The following is a 22,216-nucleotide window of genomic DNA, read 5'->3' as shown; positions in this document are numbered from 1 at the left end:
GTGGTATAACCAGACCCCTGACACTCAATGTGGTATAACCAGACCACTGACACTCAATGTGGTATAACCAGACCACTGACACTCAATTTGGTATAACCAGACCCCTGACACTCAATGTGGCATAACCAGTACACTGACACTCAATGTGGTATAACCAGACCCCTGACACTCAATGTGGCATTGACACTCAGTGTGGTATAACCAGACCACTGATACTCAATGTGGTATAACCAGACCACTGACACGCAGTGCGGTATGACCAGACCACTGACACTCAATGTGTTATAACCAGACCACTGACACTCAATGTGGTATAACCAGACCACTGACACTCAGTGCGGTATGACCAGACCACTGACACTCAGTGTGGTAAGACCAGACCACTGACACTCAGTGCGGTATAACCAGACCCCTGACACTCAATGTGGTATACCAGACCACTGACACTCAATGTGGTATGACCAGACCACTGACACTCAATGTGGTATAACCAGACCACTGACACTCAGTGCGGTATAACCAGACCACTGACACGCAGTGTGGTAAGACCAGACCACTGACACTCAATGTGGTATAACCAGACCACTGACACTCAATGTGCTATGACCAGACCACTGACACTCAATGTGGTATAACCAGACCACTGACACTCAATGTGGTATAACCAGACCACTGACACGCAGTGCGGTATGAACAGACCACTGACACGCAGTGCGGTATGACCAGACCACTGACACTCAATGTGGTATAACCAGACCACTGACACTCAATATGGTATAACCAGACCACTGACACTCAGTGTGGTATAACCAGACCACTGATACTCAATGTGCTATGACCAGACCACTGACTCTCAATGTGGTATAACCAGACCCCTGACACTCAATGTGGTATGACCAGACCACTGACACTCAATATGGTATAACCAGACCCCTGACACTCAATGTGGTATGACCAGACCCCTGACACTCAATGTGGTATAACCAGACCACTGACACTCAATGTGGTATAACCAGACCACTGACACTCAATGTGGTATACCAGACCACTGACACTCAGTGTGGTATAACCAGACCACTGATACTCAATGTGCTATGACCAGACCACTGACTCTCAATGTGGTATAACCAGACCCCTGACACTCAATGTGGTATGACCAGACCACTGACACTCAATGTGGTATAACCAGACCACTGACACTCAATGTGGTATGCCCAGACCCCTGACACTCAGTGTGGTATACCAGACCACTGACACTCAGTGCGGTATGACCAGACCACTGACACTCAATGTGGTATAACCAGACCACTGACACTCAATGTGGTATAACCAGACCACTGACACTCAATGTGGTATACCAGACCACTGACACTCAGTGCGGTATGACCAGACCACTGACACTCAATGTGGTATAACCAGACCACTGACACTCAGTGCGGTATAACCAGACCCCTGACACTCAATGTGGTATAACCAGACCCCTGACACTCAATGTGGTATTGCCACTCAGTGTGGTACAACCAGACCACTGATACTCAATGTGGCATAACCAGTACACTGACACTCAATGTGGTATAACCACTCAGTGCGGTATGACCAGACCACTGATACTCAATGTGGTATAACCAGACCACTGACACTCAATGTGGTATACCAGACCCCTGACACTCAATGTGGTATAACCAGACCCCTGACACTCAATGTGGTATAACCAGACCCCTGACACTCAATGTGGTATAACCAGACCACTGACACTCAATGTGGTATAACCAGACCCCTGACACTCAATGTGGTATAACAAGACCACTGACACTCAGTGCGGTATGACCAGACCACTGACACTCAGTGCTTTATGACCAGACCACTGACACTCAATGTGCTATGACCAGACCCCTGACACTCAATGTGGTATAACCAGACCACTGACACTCAATGTGGTATAACCAGACCCCTGACACTCAATGTGGTATAACCAGACCCCTGACACTCAATGTGGAATATCCAGACCCCTGACACTCAATGTGGTATAACCAGACCCCTGACACTCAATGTGGTATAACCAGACCCCTGACACTCAATGTGGTATAACCAGACCACTGACACTTAATGTGGTATAACCAGACCACTGACACTCAATGTGGTATAACCAGACCCCTGACACTCAATGTGGTATAACAAGACCACTGACACTCAGTGCGGTATGACCAGACCACTGACACTCAGTGCTTTATGACCAGACCACTGACACTCAATGTGCTATGACCAGACCCCTGACACTCAATGTGGTATAACCAGACCACTGACACTCAATGTGGTATAACCAGACCCCTGACACTCAATGTGGTATAACCAGACCACTGACACTCAATGTGGTATAACCAGACCACTGACACTCAATGTGGTATAACCAGACCCCTGACACTCAATGTGGTATAACAAGACCACTGACACTCAGTGCGGTATGACCAGACCACTGACACTCAGTGCTTTATGACCAGACCACTGACACTCAATGTGCTATGACCAGACCCCTGACACTCAATGTGGTATAACCAGACCACTGACACTCAATGTGGTATAACCAGACCCCTGACACTCAATGTGGTATAACCAGACCCCTGACACTCAATGTGGAATATCCAGACCCCTGACACTCAATGTGGTATAACCAGACCCCTGACACTCAATGTGGTATAACCAGACCCCTGACACTCAATGTGGTATGACCAGACCACTGACACTCAATGTGGTATAACCAGACCACTGACACTCAATGTGGTATGCCCAGACCCCTGACACTCAGTGTGGTATACCAGACCACTGACACTCAGTGCGGTATGACCAGACCACTGACACTCAATGTGGTATAACCAGACCACTGACACTCAATGTGGTATAACCAGACCACTGACACTCAATGTGGTATACCAGACCACTGACACTCAGTGCGGTATGACCAGACCACTGACACTCAATGTGGTATAACCAGACCACTGACACTCAGTGCGGTATAACCAGACCCCTGACACTCAATGTGGTATAACCAGACCCCTGACACTCAATGTGGTATTGCCACTCAGTGTGGTATAACCAGACCACTGATACTCAATGTGGCATAACCAGTACACTGACACTCAATGTGGTATAACCACTCAGTGCGGTATGACCAGACCACTGATACTCAATGTGGTATAACCAGACCACTGACACTCAATGTGGTATACCAGACCCCTGACACTCAATGTGGTATAACCAGACCCCTGACACTCAATGTGGTATAACCAGACCACTGACACTCAATGTGGTATAACCAGACCACTGACACTCAATGTGGTATAACCAGACCCCTGACACTCAATGTGGTATAACAAGACCACTGACACTCAGTGCGGTATGACCAGACCACTGACACTCAGTGCTTTATGACCAGACCACTGACACTCAATGTGCTATGACCAGACCCCTGACACTCAATGTGGTATAACCAGACCACTGACACTCAATGTGGTATAACCAGACCCCTGACACTCAATGTGGTATAACCAGACCCCTGACACTCAATGTGGAATATCCAGACCCCTGACACTCAATGTGGTATAACCAGACCCCTGACACTCAATGTGGTAAAACCAGACCCCTGACACTCAATGTGGTATAACCAGACCACTGACACTCAATGTGGTATAACCAGACCACTGACACTCAATGTGGTATAACCAGACCCCTGACACTCAATGTGGTATAACAAGACCACTGACACTCAGTGCGGTATGACCAGACCACTGACACTCAGTGCTTTATGACCAGACCACTGACACTCAATGTGCTATGACCAGACCCCTGACACTCAATGTGGTATAACCAGACCACTGACACTCAATGTGGTATAACCAGACCCCTGACACTCAATGTGGTATAACCAGACCACTGACACTCAATGTGGTATAACCAGACCACTGACACTCAATGTGGTATAACCAGACCCCTGACACTCAATGTGGTATAACAAGACCACTGACACTCAGTGCGGTATGACCAGACCACTGACACTCAGTGCTTTATGACCAGACCACTGACACTCAATGTGCTATGACCAGACCCCTGACACTCAATGTGGTATAACCAGACCACTGACACTCAATGTGGTATAACCAGACCCCTGACACTCAATGTGGTATAACCAGACCCCTGACACTCAATGTGGAATATCCAGACCCCTGACACTCAATGTGGTATAACCAGACCCCTGACACTCAATGTGGTATAACCAGACCACTGACACTCAATGTGGTATAACCAGACCACTGACACTCAATGTCGTATAACCAGACCCATGACACTCAATGTGGTATACCAGACCCCTGACACTCAATGTGGTATAACCAGACCCCTGACACTCAATGTGGTATAACCAGACCACTGACACTCAATGTGGTATAACCAGACCACTGACACTCAATGTGGTATGACCAGACCACTGACACTCAATGTGGTATAACCAGACCCCTGACACTCAATGTGGTATAACCACACCCCTGACACTCAATGTGGTATAACCAGACCCCTGACACTCAATGTACCAGACCCATGACACTCAATGTGGTATGACCAGACCCCTGACACTCAATGTGGTATAACCAGACCACTGACACTCAATATGGTATAACCAGACCCCTGACACTCAATGTGGTATGACCAGACCCCTGACACTCAATGTGGTATGACCAGACCCTGGCACTCAATGTGGTATAACCAGACCCCTGACACTCAATGTGGTATAACCAGACCACTGACACTCAATGTGGTATAACCAGACCCCTGACACTCAATGTGGTATAACCAGACCCCTGACACTCAATGTGGTATAACCAGACCACTGACACTCAATGTGGTATAAACAGACCCCTGACACTCAATGTACCAGACCCCTGACACTCAATGTGGTATGACCAGACCCCTGACACTCAATGTGGTATAACCAGACCACTGACACTCAATGTGGTATAACCAGACCACTGACACTCAATGTGGTATGACCAGACCACTGACACTCAATGTGGTATGACCAGACCCCTGACACTCAATGTGGTATAACCAGACCCCTGACACTCAATGTAGTATAACCAGACCACTGACACTCAATGTGGTATAACCAGACCCCTGACACTCAATGTGGTATAACCAGACCACTGACACTCAATGTGGTATAACCAGACCCCTGACACTCAATGTGGTATAACCAGACCCCTGACACTCAATGTGGTATAACCAGACCACTGACACTCAATTTGGTATAACCAGACCCCTGACACTCAATGTGGTATAACCAGACCCCTGACACTCAATGTACCAGACCCCTGACACTCAATGTGGTATAACCAGACCCCTGACACTCAATGTGGTATAACCAGACCCCTGACACTCAATGTACCAGACCCCTGACACTCAATGTGGTATAACCAGACCCCTGACACTCAATGTGGTATAACCAGACCCCTGACACTCAATATACCAGACCCCTGACACTCAATGTGGTATGACCAGACCCCTGACTCTCAATGTGGTATAACCAGACCCCTGACACTCAATGTGGTATAACCAGACCCCTGACACTCAATGTGGTATAACCAGACCCCTGACACTCAATGTACCAGACCCCTGACACTCAATGTGGTATAACCAGACCCCTGACACTCAATGTACCAGACCCCTGACACTCAATGTGGTATAACCAGACCACTGACACTCAATGTGGTATAACCAGACAACTGACACTCAATGTGGTATAACCAGACCCCTGACACTCAATGTGGTATAACCAGACCCCTGACACTCAATGTACCAGACCCCTGACACTCAATGTGGTATAACCAGACCCCTGACACTCAATGTACCAGACCCCTGACACTCAATGTGGTATAACCAGACCCCTGACACTCAATGTACCAGACCCCTGACACTCAATGTGGTATAACCAGACCCCTGACACTCAATGTGGTATAACCAGACCCCTGACACTCAATGTACCAGACCCCTGACACTCAATGTGGTATGACCAGACCCCTGACTCTCAATGTGGTATAACCAGACCCCTGACACTCAATGTGGTATAACCAGACCCCTGACACTCAATGTGGTATAACCAGACCCCTGACACTCAATGTACCAGACCCCTGACACTCAATGTGGTATAACCAGACCCCTGACACTCAATGTACCAGACCCCTGACACTCAATGTGGTATAACCAGACCCCTGACACTCAATGTACCAGACCCCTGACACTCAATGTGGTATAACCAGACCACTGACACTCAATGTGGTATAACCAGACCCCTGACACTCAATGTGGTATAACCAGACCACTGACACTCAATGTGGTATAACCAGACCCCTGACACTCAATGTGGTATAACCAGACCACTGGCACTCAATGTGGTATAAACAGACCCCTGACACTCAATGTACCAGACCCCTGACACTCAATGTGGTATGACCAGACCCCTGACACTCAATGTGGTATAACCAGACCACTGACACTCAATATGGTATAACCAGACCACTGACACTCAATGTGGTATGACCAGACCACTGACACTCAATGTGGTATGACCAGACCCCTGACACTCAATGTGGTATAACCAGACCCCTGACACTCAATGTAGTATAACCAGACCACTGACACTCAATGTGGTATAACCAGACCCCTGACACTCAATGTGGTATAACCAGACCACTGACACTCAATGTGGTATAACCAGACCCCTGACACTCAATGTGGTATAACCAGACCACTGACACTCAATGTGGTATAACCAGACCACTGACACTCAATTTGGTATAACCAGACCCCTGACACTCAATGTGGTATAACCAGACCCCTGACACTCAATGTACCAGACCCCTGACACTCAATGTGGTATAACCAGACCCCTGACACTCAATGTGGTATAACCAGACCCCTGACACTCAATGTACCAGACCCCTGACACTCAATGTGGTATGACCAGACCCCTGACACTCAATGTGGTATAACCAGACCCCTGACACTCAATGTACCAGACCCCTGACACTCAATGTGGTATGACCAGACCCCTGACTCTCAATGTGGTATAACCAGACCCCTGACACTCAATGTGGTATAACCAGACCCCTGACACTCAATGTGGTATAACCAGACCCCTGACACTCAATGTACCAGACCCCTGACACTCAATGTGGTATAACCAGACCCCTGACACTCAATGTACCAGACCCCTGACACTCAATGTGGTATAACCAGACCACTGACACTCAATGTGGTATAACCAGACAACTGACACTCAATGTGGTATAACCAGACCCCTGACACTCAATGTGGTATAACCAGACCCCTGACACTCAATGTACCAGACCCCTGACACTCAATGTGGTATAACCAGACCCTGACACTCAATGTACCAGACCCCTGACACTCAATGTGGTATAACCAGACCCCTGACACTCAATGTACCAGACCCCTGACACTCAATGTGGTATAACCAGACCCCTGACACTCAATGTGGTATAACCAGACCCCTGACACTCAATGTACCAGACCCCTGACACTCAATGTGGTATGACCAGACCCCTGACTCTCAATGTGGTATAACCAGACCCCTGACACTCAATGTGGTATAACCAGACCCCTGACACTCAATGTGGTATAACCAGACCCCTGACACTCAATGTACCAGACCCCTGACACTCAATGTGGTATAACCAGACCCCTGACACTCAATGTACCAGACCCCTGACACTCAATGTGGTATAACCAGACCCCTGACACTCAATGTATCAGACCCCTGACACTCAATGTGGTATAACCAGACCACTGACACTCAATGTGGTATAACCAGACCCCTGACACTCAATGTGGTATAACCAGACCACTGACACTCAATGTGGTATAACCAGACCCCTGACACTCAATGTGGTATAACCAGACCCCTGACACTCAATGTGGTATAACCAGACCACTGACACTCAATGTGGTATAAACAGACCCCTGACACTCAATGTACCAGACCCCTGACACTCAATGTGGTATGACCAGACCCCTGACACTCAATGTGGTATAACCAGACCACTGACACTCAATATGGTATAACCAGACCATTGACACTCAATGTGGTATGACCAGACCACTGACACTCAATGTGGTATGACCAGACCCCTGACACTCAATGTGGTATAACCAGACCACTGACACTCAATATGGTATAACCAGACCACTGACACTCAATGTGGTATGACCAGACCCCTGACACTCAATGTGGTATAACCAGACCCCTGACACTCAATGTAGTATAACCAGACCACTGACACTCAATGTGGTATAACCAGACCCCTGACACTCAATGTGGTATAACCAGACCACTGACACTCAATGTGGTATAACCAGACCCCTGACACTCAATGTGGTATAACCAGACCACTGACACTCAATGTGGTATAACCAGACCACTGACACTCAATTTGGTATAACCAGACCCCTGACACTCAATGTGGTATAACCAGACCCCTGACACTCAATGTACCAGACCCCTGACACTCAATGTGGTATAACCAGACCCCTGACACTCAATGTACCAGACCCCTGACACTCAATGTGGTATAACCAGACCCCTGACACTCAATGTACCAGACCCCTGACACTCAATGTGGTATAACCAGACCCCTGACACTCAATGTGGTATAACCAGACCCCTGACACTCAATGTACCAGACCCCTGACACTCAATGTGGTATGACCAGACCCCTGACACTCAATGTGGTATAACCAGACCCCTGACACTCAATGTGGTATAACCAGACCCCTGACACTCAATGTGGTATAACCAGACCCCTGACACTCAATGTACCAGACCCCTGACACTCAATGTGGTATAACCAGACCCCTGACACTCAATGTACCAGACCCCTGACACTCAATGTGGTATAACCAGACCACTGACACTCAATGTGGTATAACCAGACAACTGACACTCAATGTGGTATAACCAGACCCCTGACACTCAATGTGGTATAACCAGACCCCTGACACTCAATGTACCAGACCCCTGACACTCAATGTGGTATAACCAGACCCCTGACACTCAATGTACCAGACCCCTGACACTCAATGTGGTATAACCAGACCCCTGACACTCAATGTGGTATAACCAGACCCCTGACACTCAATGTACCAGACCCCTGACACTCAATGTGGTATGACCAGACCCCTGACTCTCAATGTGGTATAACCAGACCCCTGACACTCAATGTGGTATAACCAGACCCCTGACACTCAATGTGGTATAACCAGACCCCTGACACTCAATGTGGTATAACCAGACCCCTGACACTCAATGTGGTATAACCAGACCCCTGACACTCAATGTACCAGACCCCTGACACTCAATGTGGTATAACCAGACCCCTGACACTCAATGTACCAGACCCCTGACACTCAATGTGGTATAACCAGACCTATGGCACTCAAAGTGGTATGAGCAGATCCACTGGAAATCAGCGTGGTTCTAAGAACAACACATTTGGCGCCCTTTACGCCACAAGCTATTTACACAATACACCAAACAGGAAGTATGGCTTTGTGCTTAATCGGGTTGTTCACCGAAATGGCTCCCTCTTTTTTTAAAAGCTCATAAGAAAGGTTGATGCAAACAATGCCTTATCGTGTTTAACTCATACTGATACTTGAGATAACTGTTAAAAATAAAAAAAATACTTATAATTTAGGTACAGATAAAATATATAAGCGATGTTTTGGCGCTTTTTCCAGCAAGGAACATGTAGTCACGTAGCTTTTAATATATAAAAAAAAAACATTTATAAAGGCTTATGATTTTTTATTTGTACCAAAATCATGTGATTTGTTGTCTTTAACACTACAGTAAAATGAGTTAAACATGATAATGCATTAAATCAAATAAAATTTGAGTATAAGTAGACATCGAATTAGGGGAAGTAAGTCGATCATAAAATATTTCACTGTCATTAAATAATTGTCTTCCCGTATTTGTTGGCATGTGTTCAATGTAAATATTTGTGCACTCCTTAAACACTGTAAAAGTTGTGCACTCCTTAAACGCATACATTCGTATTTGAATGAAATGCATCTGGTAATTATTTGACAATTGAATGATTAAGGTTTAAACAAAAATGTCATGGCTTATGAACTTAATGGAATATAATTATTAATTACTCATTAAATGTTAAATCAATACTATTAGGTGTCAAAGAAAATAAGCATTTTTGCTTCCATTTCAGTATCTGTTAAAATTATACGAACTCGTATATTGTGATTGATTTCAGAATATAAGTAATCGACAAAAAATCAAGAGCGTTTAGTATAAACAACTTTTGCGCAAATTCATTTCCTACATGTGCATGGTTGGAACAAAAGTTGTTTACGTCTATTTCATTGTATTTTTATATTTCCAGGGTATATTAAGTTTCAATAGTTGGTTTTAATTTCCCTTTCGATACATTGGGTGATATGCCTTCTATAGAGGTGGGGCGATTGTCTGACACTACATGTCATGTATAGTGTAGTACACATGGGTCAGGCTGTTCACTTCTGATATACATGTATGGATCACCAGTGGTCATCTCATGATCTAATCACTGTCATGTTACGTAAGTAACTGTACCATAGTGCACATCCACTCTAGTAACCAATACAATGAAAACTAATTAAAAAACGTAAATATGAGAAATAATAGAAACATTTACCTGTGAGGTTTATATTTCCTTCCTGTCCTATAAGATTGTCAAATTCGTTTTACACTATGGTGATAGATTGTGGTAAATTATTGAACATTGACGATAGTAAAGTATCGAGTCCATCTAATGTGGTAATGCGCATCACAATATCGCTCTACACCTGTATACAAGGAATATAAGGAGGGGGTGGAGGTAATGAGGGGCTAATGTTCCTTTACAGTCACTGTAACATTACCACCGTGAAATAGTCATTTCAGGAATGTCAATGATATTGTTAGACATCTATTGGGGTGTATTTTTATGATAAACATAAATCAGGTTTACTGGTTTAATATTTCTTCAGGTTGAGTTCGGTATTGGATGTTTACCTCTCGTGATAACGTGGTCATAAAGTGTCGTAATCAACTTTGCAATGGCCTTTTGCTCATTTCCCTCAGGGTATTGATAAGTTTAACCCTACTTAATTAGGTAAAATAATGGGGGGAAATCTTAAAACATAAAAAGGGCGATAACTAGACCAGAGCTGCGCCGAACGCATTTCGTTTCTGCCCCATGTCCAAAAATTGTATAACATAACTTAAACCTATTGTTGTTTTTCGATTTTGACATAAAGAAGAATCACAATTTTATTTTGGGTGTTAAAGGCCCCAAATTATTACTGATATTTCATGCACAAAAATATTTTTATAAAATAATGAACAGAAAAATCACTTCTTCACGGTAAATTAATAAATTATAAAATAATTACATTTATATAAATAAGTTCATTCGATTGAATTGAGCGAAACTAGTCATGAACGATATGTTTCCGATATATTGGGATCTTTTGTTTCATGCGTTCCGCTTTGCCGATAATAAATACATGACAATGCAGATCGATTGACAATTAAGTAACAGAAAAATATAATTGGAGTTTCTAAACGCAAACATTTGTTAACTTTATTTTCATGTTTGCAAACATGTCGCAGGAAAAAACAGAATCACAACTAGATTTTAAATCTCGCACTTGCGATCCGTGCAAATTTGAAAACAATGAAACTAAAGCGGAGGGGTTTTGTCGCACGTGCCGGGAATATCTGTGCAAGAAATGTGAACAATTCCACCGGAAGTTCCAAGCGACGCGGGGTCACAAAATCGTCCATGGCGTCCTCATGCCGAAACCAGTCAAGACGACGATGACGTCATGCGAGTTTCACGAGAACAACGCGGTTCAGTACTTCTGCAAGGAACATCACGACGTCATATGTGCAGACTGCAAGGATTTGAAACACAAGATCTGTCCAAGTGTTGTTTCTCTAGAGTTTTACCAGAGTACCGAAATCGAGGAGCAGAAATTTACCAAAGTTGCGAGAAAACTGAATAAGATAATTGATGACTTTAAAAACGTTCTTGAGTTGAGGAAGCAAGATAAAGATGATATTGACTCACAGAGAGACAAGTGTCAGAAGACAATTTGGGAGCTGCGAGCTGAGTTCAACACTTTACTAGACAGGCTTGAGAAAGATATTCACGAAGAATTGAATGAGTTCCACGCAGCTGAGGTGAACCTGACACAGGAACATCAACTCATTTGCGAGAAATCTGTAGAAATTCTTGAAAAGGTTGTTGATAATGTAACTGAGGTCAGAAAAACAGAAGAGCCATTAGCGGCGTTTGCTACATTCACCAAAGCGACAAAGAAGGCTAAAGAGTATAAACGCGTATTAAAAGATGTAAAAAGAGATGCAAGAACTGTTGAAATAAAATTACAACCGGCGAGGGAACTAATAGAATCCATGAAGCGTCTAATATGCCTCGGAAACTTGCAAACGCTGATTGTTCCAAAAACCTACCATTTGAAGCTCAAGAGGCTTCGCAAACCAAACATGCGAGTCGTTGAAACGCTCGTGCACTCCGTCCGCATGCCTGGCGACGATGAAAAGCACGACTGTGAGGTTACTGGCTCAACTTTCTTACAGGACGGAAGTCTGGTCATATGCGACAAACACAATAACAAGGTCAAGCTACTGGACCGACACCTTGCCTGCAAGTATGATTTGAAGCTGGACGGAGCACCGTGGGACGTTGCAGAGGTCAACGCTAACTGGATTGTCACTACGCTGCCGTTCACGAAGAAACTGGTGTTCCTGAATGCTGACGGAAACGAAGGTCTGAGAAAAGGTCGCACCATACAGACGGAGAGGATGTGCTGGGGAGTAGCCATCTGCGCGGAGGACATCATCATTTCAGTTCACGATAACCCAGGACATGGAAAGATTCATATCCTTGACAAAAGAGGGCATACAAAGAAAATTATCGGAGCAGAAGCAGAGCAGACGACATATCTGTTTGAGTTGCCGTCATATCTCGCTGTAAGCCATGACGGTGAGAGGATTTACGTTGCCGACGGTGATGCTAAACGTACAATCACGTGCATTTTGAAAAAGAACGGAAACATCGTCTATGACTACAACGTGTCGCAGTTCGGATACGCGAAATCAACAAACGTTACTGAGATGCACAACCCATGGTCGTTCAAGATTATTGTCGATGAGGATGATTACGTTTTTGCCAACCTGGGAGACAAAGATATGATCCAGGTGATAACAGACAAAGGCGTCAAGGGAAAGACAATACTGAGGAATACTGAGAAACTGTTCGGCCCTCACACAATGTCTTACAGAGAGATTGACGCCACACTTATCATTGGACTTTGGGATCAGGTTCAGTCATTCAGGTTTAAAGAGATTGAAGTTAAAACATGAGATTGAAGACTGTGTCTTGTACTCATACAGGAATCGTGCTTTTTACTACTTATGACTAGAATTATATGTCCTGCAGTGTCCAAATCGTACAGGATGTGGTAATACAGCCCTTGAATGGTGCCAACAACGGCAATATGGTTTTTAATACAGGCTCCTTAAGATGAATTGTGTTTAAATGGTAAGAGGGATATATAATAATTATATATACATAGCTACATTCGTTTCATAAATTATGTGATATTGAATTCTTTGTTTTGATTAATACAAAGACATTTAGTGTACAATAATAGATGTGACTTTAGTGCTTAGTAAAAGTGTTCAGTTTATGCATACCCTTGTTGTTCTCTAAGCTAATTTTATTGGATGGTAACTCATTCCGTTTACAAGTATACGAGGGTTCATAACTACGCCCGTCTCAAGTCCGAGTCTGGACTCACACTCAGGCCCTTTGTTTACGACCAGTCTCAAGTCCGAGTCTGGACTCAAACTCATGCCCTATGTTTACGACCAGTCTCAAGTCCGAGTCTGGACACAAACTCAGGCCCTTTGTTAACGACCAGTCTCAAGTCCGAGTCTGGACTCAAACTCATGCCCTTTGTTTACGACCAGTCTCAAGTCCGAGTCTGGACTCAAACTCAGGGCCTTTGTTTACGACCAGTCCATAGTCCGAGTCTGGGCTCAAACTCAGGGCATTTGTTTACGATCAGTCCAAAGTCCGAGTCTGGACTCAAACTCAGGGCCTTTGTTAACGACCAGTCCGGAGTCCGAGTCTGGACTCAAACTCAGGGCCCATGATTACGACCAGTCTCAAGCCCGAGTCTAGATTCAGACTCAGAAAAGCATTTTTATTAAATAACAGCAAACATCGTCGTTTAACCATTCTTTTTTTACGATATGCGTGTAAAAAATAGCAAAACATTCAATTAATTATTTGCGTTGAACATGCAATTCAGCTACGTTCTCCACCAAAGATCTGTCCGAAAGAAAGTAAAAATGAAATGAAAATTTGCTGTTCAGTTTTTAACCTTTAATCTGAACTCGACTTGAGACTATTCGAAAACATAACAGAATAAACATTAACAAATCAGTTACCACGTGTTTCTTTGAGTGTTTCGTTTTAACAATTAAAGTAATACACTTTCACATACAGCAACTTTTCAACTGACATTGTTTTGTCAAATATCGAAATGATTAATAGTCATTACTTTGACAGTCAGTTTCCTGATATAGTCCGGTAGGCAAATTGGATCAGTTAATTCTTCTATAGGCGGTAAATGGGTGAAACCTATCAAGAAATGCAAAAACGTTTCTTATACACGGCCATGCTTGGACTGCCGGACTATTAACCCGATGGGAATTTAAGTGAATACTCCAACATAAGAGGTCTATACCTGATCAGAATGACAACCAACTCATTGCTTAGTAGGAATACATCAATCCGTCAGACACCAAGAGACAGTTTTGAAAAAAGGACATTTGGGGAATATATTCCACAACAGCCTTTTTGCTCGCTGCAATATTTTAAAAGATTCTCTTAACCGCGCCTATGTATTTCAACCTAACAGTACCGTAATTTGACGTAAGTATGTATACCCATTTCTAACAACAGTTGTAATATTCGTCAATATAGTTTATATATTATTTGTTACTGGTACGCATTTTTTTTCTTTCAACAACAACAACAGCAAAAACACCACCAACAAATTGTATTACAACGGCAAGTAGTTAGTGAGGGTTATGGAAACGGAGGAAATAAAGTAAATTAGTTGAAATAAAAATAAATTAAATTATGACTTTCCAATGTCAAAATAAGACGATTCATATACATACATTATGCCATAACACATCGATGATTAAGAATGAACAATTATAGATTATTTTGCTACTATCATTACCGTTAACACATGTATGACTAAGACTTTTACAGTAACAAACTGACAAAGGCCAGATTATGCCAAGAAAAGCAATCGTACATACATGTATTTGGTTTCTCCGGGAGAAAGTGCGGGATTTGATTTTAAGTTATTTTCACTTGCCACGTATAAAAGTTTAATTTAATTATGAGTCACCACGGTTCAAAACCGATTGAAACAAGCATGAAAGTGACATTAATTCCTACATATTTTTTGCTAAAGAAACAATATGAAAATATTTCTTGGCCTATAAAAGACTATGTTTTTTTCTGTTTTTACACGTGTGAAATATTTTAGATTTGATATTGTATTTTACCGATGCAATCCTTGGCTAAATGTTCAACTTCACGCAACATAGTAGAACCCTGGTATTGGCATCGACATGTTCATGTTTACACCAACAGTTGTGTTGAGCATGCTCTGCTTCCTCTGGAACGGATACAAGTACGTGTTTCCTAATGCCATCCACCATGATAAACACCCTCAAATTGTCGTCTGTGTGGCCATCTTTGTATGTACGAGCTGACATGCTTTAAGCCAATGGCAGTTTGTTAATAAAATTAAAACAGACACTTATCACCATAAAAATTTAAGTTTTAACGTTTTTCCTTCCGTATGTTCCAATGACATGATGTATTTTTTTTTTCTTTTTAAATAAATGTATCTCAATGTTTTCCTTTACACGAATTTGATTAGAGCTTCAATTAACTTGACAGCTTCATTATGGAAAGTGAATTTAATCTTTTTAAAATGCTATCTTGAATTCCTGATTAGATTTGTGTCAAAGTTTCCAACAGCTTCATTGTCTTGAAGAGGAATTATTTTCTTGAAACTGCACGCTGTGTGTTAGCATCTTTAAAAGACAAATTAGAAATCGTCTATCGATGTTAGTTTGCTGCTTTCCTTTGTATGGTATCCTAGTTTCAAAATCCAAGGCATGTTATATGCTAGTAAAACTGTTATAACTATACATTACGTGCATCACTCAGACTTGAGCGAACTATCAATCTTAAGTAGCATTCTCTTTAGTACTGAGAGGGCATACTGGACCACATCCTGTACTCAGCATTTAGTTATAACTAAAAGCAAATGCACCCAGAATTATGGTTTCTGTCAGTGCGCTTCTCCTAAGTCAGATATATTTGTGTATGAAGTTTGAAGCCAATATCTCAAAAAAAATTCAAGTAATGCTCTGGACAAAAAATAAGTATGAACATTAAGAATGGGCAATAGCTAAAAAATACTGCATCCAGAGGTATGGTTTCTATGTACTGCACTTTTCCTCATTGAGATTTATCTGTGAATGAAGTTTGAAGTCAATACCTCAAAGTTTTACGCCGGACAAAATATAAGTATAAAAATTAATAAAAGGACAATGACTTTAACAATTATTGCAAATACAAAAGTTTTTAACAACAGCATAACTAGTACATATCCAAATAAAAACTCATTTGAATATCTTTAGTATAACAAATCAAACAATACATTTTTATAGGCGTTCGATTTCTGGCATACCAACCAGTCTAAATTCTAAGTGGATTAGAGATAGTCTTAGTGAAGTGAAGCATAAACGTATTGTAGACCTTTTAGCAAAATCTCTTGTCCATGTTCAAAAGTATCATTTAAAATATGAACATATTGTCAAAACAGAACTATTATTTAACGTACCCAACTAATTAATATTGCGTAAAGGTATCCCGCTTGATGTTTTTTTTTTCGACGAAAATGATCAGGATAATATTAATTGACATGACGCGACCTGTCAATCAAACCAACCACCCGATAACCTTTTGACCAGTCAGCGTCCAGATACGACGAGGATTATCAGCCGATGTTGCTATCCGCCATGACCTCCGACAAGCTCCGACAAAGCAGCAATAGTCAATGTTGTTTTGAACGTAAATTTCGCTTCGATTTTTATCGTTTATGAATATATACATCTTTGCTAAATCTTTGGAGTAGTCATCTGCTGTGGTCATAACTTTAATACTGTTAAATATATGATCGTGAAATTTTAACCGGAAGGCGATTCCCATATTTCTGTTAAAGTTATGCCCTTTAATCGACTCTAGGAAGCCATCTATTTAGTCGCTCATGTTTTATGGTTAATTTGTCACTTTAACACTCGATATTTTTGTTTCCATTTTGTTAATATAAAATATATAATAAGAGTTTATAACAATAACAAATCACTTCCCCAAAAGAAAAAAAGCCTCATAAACTATGGCTTGCTCTATTTTAAACTGCCTATATTATTCTGCCTCAAATTTCAAACAAGAAGCCTAGAAAATTGTTAGGCTAAACTGAATAATATATGTGGTTCCAGAGACCCGACCTACCCGGAATTTGTACCGTCGACCCTAATCTTCTTTTTTCTGAATTCTGAAAAAAATGCTTCTAAAAGACAACCCAAGAGCTGGTCGGCCAACAGTCGACAAAGCTGGTCGTGCTGTTACACGTGAAATTTCCGATGACAATCGAAAGTCGGTTGACGAAACAGCAGCACCCATCACGGATTTGACACATGGGACAGTTCATAAATTTCTTAAAAATGAACTCAACATGAATCAAGTATGTGCGCGCTGGGTGCCGAGGTTGCTCAACAGAAAAGGAAATATGTGTAGCATGATGAGACGTGGCTACACTACAACGAGCCCGAGAGAAAAATAGCCTCATTGGTATGCAAAACTTCGCAATCTCCTTCTCCAAAGAAAGCGCGCATGTCTAAGTCACTGAACAAGACGATGTTTATATTCTTCATTTCTTCATAGAGAGCCGCGGAGTTCTACTTCAGTACGCAGTCCCATCTGACCAGACAGTAAACAAGACGTACTACCAGAAGGTAAAATGTTATTTCTTAATACTAAAATGATATTTTGATAAAACATTATTTTTTGTTATAAGTATTTTATGCGATATCATAATAATTTATAAACTGTGATAAAGTGAAAAAGACAAAAATGTTAAATGGATTTTTAATTAAGTTATTGCAGATAATTCGCCGGGACTTGACCGATGCCATACGGAAGAAGCGTCCATATGCCGATTTGGAGAATTTCATTTTTATACCAGGACAACGCGCCAAGTCATCGGGCCGACGACTCTTATGACAATTGACTTCCATGGATATGAGCGTCTGCAGCATCCTCCATACAGTCCAGACCTGGCTCCCATGGATTTCGCGTTGTTCCCAAGGTTAAAGGGTGAGCTTCGGGCCCGGAAGTTCGAATCGCTACAGGAACTAGTGATTGCTGCACGGACGCATATCCGGAGATACGACGCGGTGTGGAATAGGGATGCTATCGATAAGTGGGTCGAGAGACACCAAAAACATGTCCGTGCGAGCGGCGAATATTTTGAAAATGCGTAACGGTAAATGTGACGTCGCGTTAGTTTTGCTCTGCCAAGTGCTCCGTGTTACTCATGGTTATGTGCAATAGGGTGATGCTATTTTAATGTATATTGTTTGTTTCCAGTAAAATTTGCACACCACTTCCAAATACATTTGTCTACCGTACTGTTGTATTATTTTGGTTTTAAGGCAAACAGTTTCGATATCATAACCAAAGTCCGGGAACTTTACGACTGACCCTTATGCATATAACTTTTCGTCTTGTTTCAAAAATATTCGCGCATATAGAGGCGGGCTTATGTCTAACGCGAGATGGACTTATAATGGTCAGGACATTCAAGTGATTAACTATTTTAATTATTTAGTTGTTGTTGACGTGACGTTTGGAATAGGTTTCAATGTTGTAACTTGGAGGGCCACGTGATCAAAATGGACCAGCCAACATTATTATTGTAAAATAAATGAATACTACTATTATTTCTATGCTAAAGCAGTTAAAACATCTTGAAGTTCTAATATGATGTTGGAAATATATCTTTATTTTATTATTAACTGCAAAATATTCAAAATTTACTTCAGATTCTGCTGTAGTACGGGCCCTGATGAACTTCTACATTCCTCCCAATACAGAACAGTTTGTTTATTCAGACCATTGTATTTTTGCTAATTGTTGAGTATGCAATCATGTGAACTTTATTTAAATATCAGAAATACTAAACTGAAAATACGTAGTTCACTATCAATAAATGAAATACGCTTAGGCCTATAGACCCCGAGCTTGGAAGAGGTCCCTCAAAATGACCAGCACCCTAACTATTTTGACGTCAGTTGGTCGAAAGTCAAGGTAGTGGTGACCTTGAGATTAAGATCCGATTTTTCTTTCAATAACTGAAGAATGCTTGTATCCTGGTAACTCAAACTTGGTATGCTGGTTAACTGCATATGCTTCCTTTCCGTCATATTTCATAAACATTCGCGGCGTCTTTGATGCTTTGCACCAAAATTAGTCTTGTATTAAATTATACTGGTAATTTTAATTTGAACCAGGAACATTTGATTGGAAAAGACCGTAAGGCACTGAATGTTTTGTTTTTCAATTGTCACGATTTTGATTTAAAACCCAAGAGTATGTGTCAACCTTTTGTTGGCTCCATCTTAAAATACCCAGCATAGGTCTGGGGATTTACTAATTTTAAGGATAAAGAGAGAATTCATTTAAAGTTTTGTGAAAACATATTGAGAGCTGCTTGTAATGCATGTGTATACGGGGACGTAGGCAGACACCCTCAATATTTGCATAGATACATACATGATTATATTAAAACATGAGTTCAAGATTTTTTCCACTGACAATATTATTATCAAAACCGTATATACATACATGTTACCAAGCTGTGTATTATTGTACTTAAGGTTGTCGCAATTGGGTTTATAATGTTAAAAGGATGTTAGATGAGTTTGGTTTTAGCCGCGTCTTTGGTAATGTTCTCAATATTGATGTACATTCATAGAAGCATTTAGATGTAGATTATTCGATACTTTTAAACAAGATTGGTTCAGAATAGTAGAAAATACATGTAGTAGCGTATTGGATATATATAGAACAGTCAAATTTTGTTTAGAATATGAAACTTACTTGTGTATTTTACCAGGAAGATTAAGATTATACTTGAGTCGATGTAACGTGTATCTGTACATCCACTTCAATTTCAAACTGATAAGTATGCTAGAAATAACATACCTAGATGTCAAAGGTACTGTCAATGCTGTTATTCTTTTGAAATCGACGATGAGTTTAACTTTGCATGTATCTGTTCTTATTTTGATGTTCTTAGAAAGAAACATATAAAGAAATACTAAATTTGTAAAACCGTCAGTGTTTACGTATATCCAGTTATCAAATTCAACTTACAGAATGGAATTTAAAAAAATATGTATCTTTGTTAAATAATCTCTAAAAATAAGATCAAGCTTACTAAATGTCAATACTTTATAACATTTATGAGCCATGTTCACCTTCTTATTGATTGTTAATTTATTTTTTACTTCATGTTCGTAGTTTGTAATTTGTATTTATTATTGTTTATTATTATCACTGCTCATACACGTTGACAAATTGTATTATAAAATATCTTTGTTGTGACGATGTACTATGTGCAAGTCAATAAACTGTCTGCCGGTCTGTCGTAAGATGTCATGTTAATTTAATTGGAATTCAGACCAGACTGTTTTTTTTTAAATTACAGACGAAGAACTGTCAACATTAACCGGGCATGCTGCAACAGTACTCAGTGACGTCACAAACCACGTGGTATGTCCACACTGAGTACTGTAACATTTGATTGACGATGGTGGTGAGTTTTGAACCAATGGATGACGTTTTAAATGAATTAGTGAAACATGAATAGGAAGTAAGCAAACGACAATGGATTCTAATAAAATTGGGAGCGGAAAATTGCTGCGAGAGCTCACAAGTAATTGCGTCAAGAAACTACAAGCTAAGAAAAACACTGGTATATTTCTGGGAATACCCTATGCGAACTTTCTGAGCCAAAGTGAAAACTTAGTGCCGTAAACCTTACCATAAAACAACCTCTTTCATAACCTTAGTCAAGGAAGAAACGTCTGATGTTCCGGAATGGTGAGGGTAGGTGCGAAACAAAAAGTGTTTTTTTTTTCCTAAGAGTAAAACCACCATTTTCAGCCAATGAAATTGCAGTGTTACCAGTTACTTGAATCCATAAACAGATTTATACACATACTTACAATGATTTGCGAATTTTACTTAGTAAGTGATAAGTATATAGCTTGTAGCTTGAACAACATTTCGTTACCTTAGTGCATTAACTCGATAACTGCATATAGAAATAGAAGCAGATATTGAGTTCTTGCACTAAGGTGACGATTTGGTAAACATATTGGTTTAGAAATCTGTCAAAACTACAAGAAAATTAAAGACCCAAAGTTAAACCATGAAGTCATTTTTCTTATTATTGGGTTTTTAAAAGTAATATTTCTTTAACGCCTTAATTTCCCTATTTATTTCCAGTTATATTGAGTTTTTTTACTAGCTTGAAAATTTTTAGAACGTGTATTTTTTATTTAGGGAGTTATAAGCTTTAATTTTCCTCGGAGGATTAGTTTCATGCCAAGGTTTCTCAATATCAATTAACTTGGTGATATTAATGTTATCGTTCAACTTATTACCATAATTAAGTAACATACACGTAATTAACGTGTCTGGAAGCAGAATTATTTTCTTAAAATTGCACGCCGTTTGCTATCATCTTTCAGAAACAAATTAAAACATCGTTTAAGTCTGGAGGTTAGACTCTTAATTTAATTTTACCATCTTTCGTTTACACATTAACTTTAATTATACAAGGCCCATGAATCTTAATTCATTCTGGAGGGATCGACAGTTATGCTTAATTGACTACAGTGACTACAGTGGTGGGAGAA

The 22,216-nt window shown here is 41.1% G+C and overlaps 2 protein-coding genes across 2 annotated transcripts in view; one reads left to right on the top strand and one right to left on the bottom strand.

The window, feature by feature from the left end:
- The window catches only part of LOC128228119 (inverted formin-2-like), a 68,977-nt gene extending 58,075 nt beyond the window's left edge, over window positions 1-10,902 (bottom strand). The window contains exon 1 of the mRNA XM_052939239.1: window positions 10,755-10,902. The gene's annotated coding sequence lies outside the window, so the exon portion shown is untranslated. The remainder of the gene's footprint in view (window positions 1-10,754) is intronic.
- An 802-nt stretch (window positions 10,903-11,704) lies between these two features.
- LOC128228835 (uncharacterized) lies at window positions 11,705-13,489 on the top strand. The gene has a single exon (XM_052940345.1). The coding sequence runs from the start codon at window positions 11,705-11,707 to the stop codon at window positions 13,487-13,489; it is 1,785 nt and encodes a 594-aa protein (XP_052796305.1).
- Window positions 13,490-22,216: the final 8,727 nt, after the last annotated feature.

Source organism: Mya arenaria, chromosome 3 (assembly GCF_026914265.1).
Source record: "Mya arenaria isolate MELC-2E11 chromosome 3, ASM2691426v1".
NCBI lineage: Eukaryota > Metazoa > Mollusca > Bivalvia > Myida > Myidae > Mya > Mya arenaria.
The sequence above is the reverse complement of the archived record's forward strand: the minus strand, read 5'-3'. Positions and strand labels throughout refer to the sequence as shown.

Excerpts from the sequence above, each read along its gene's own strand:
- LOC128228835 (XM_052940345.1), top strand. The coding sequence starts at position 11,705 with ATGTCGCAGGAAAAAACAGAATCACAACTAGATTTTAAATCTCGCACT.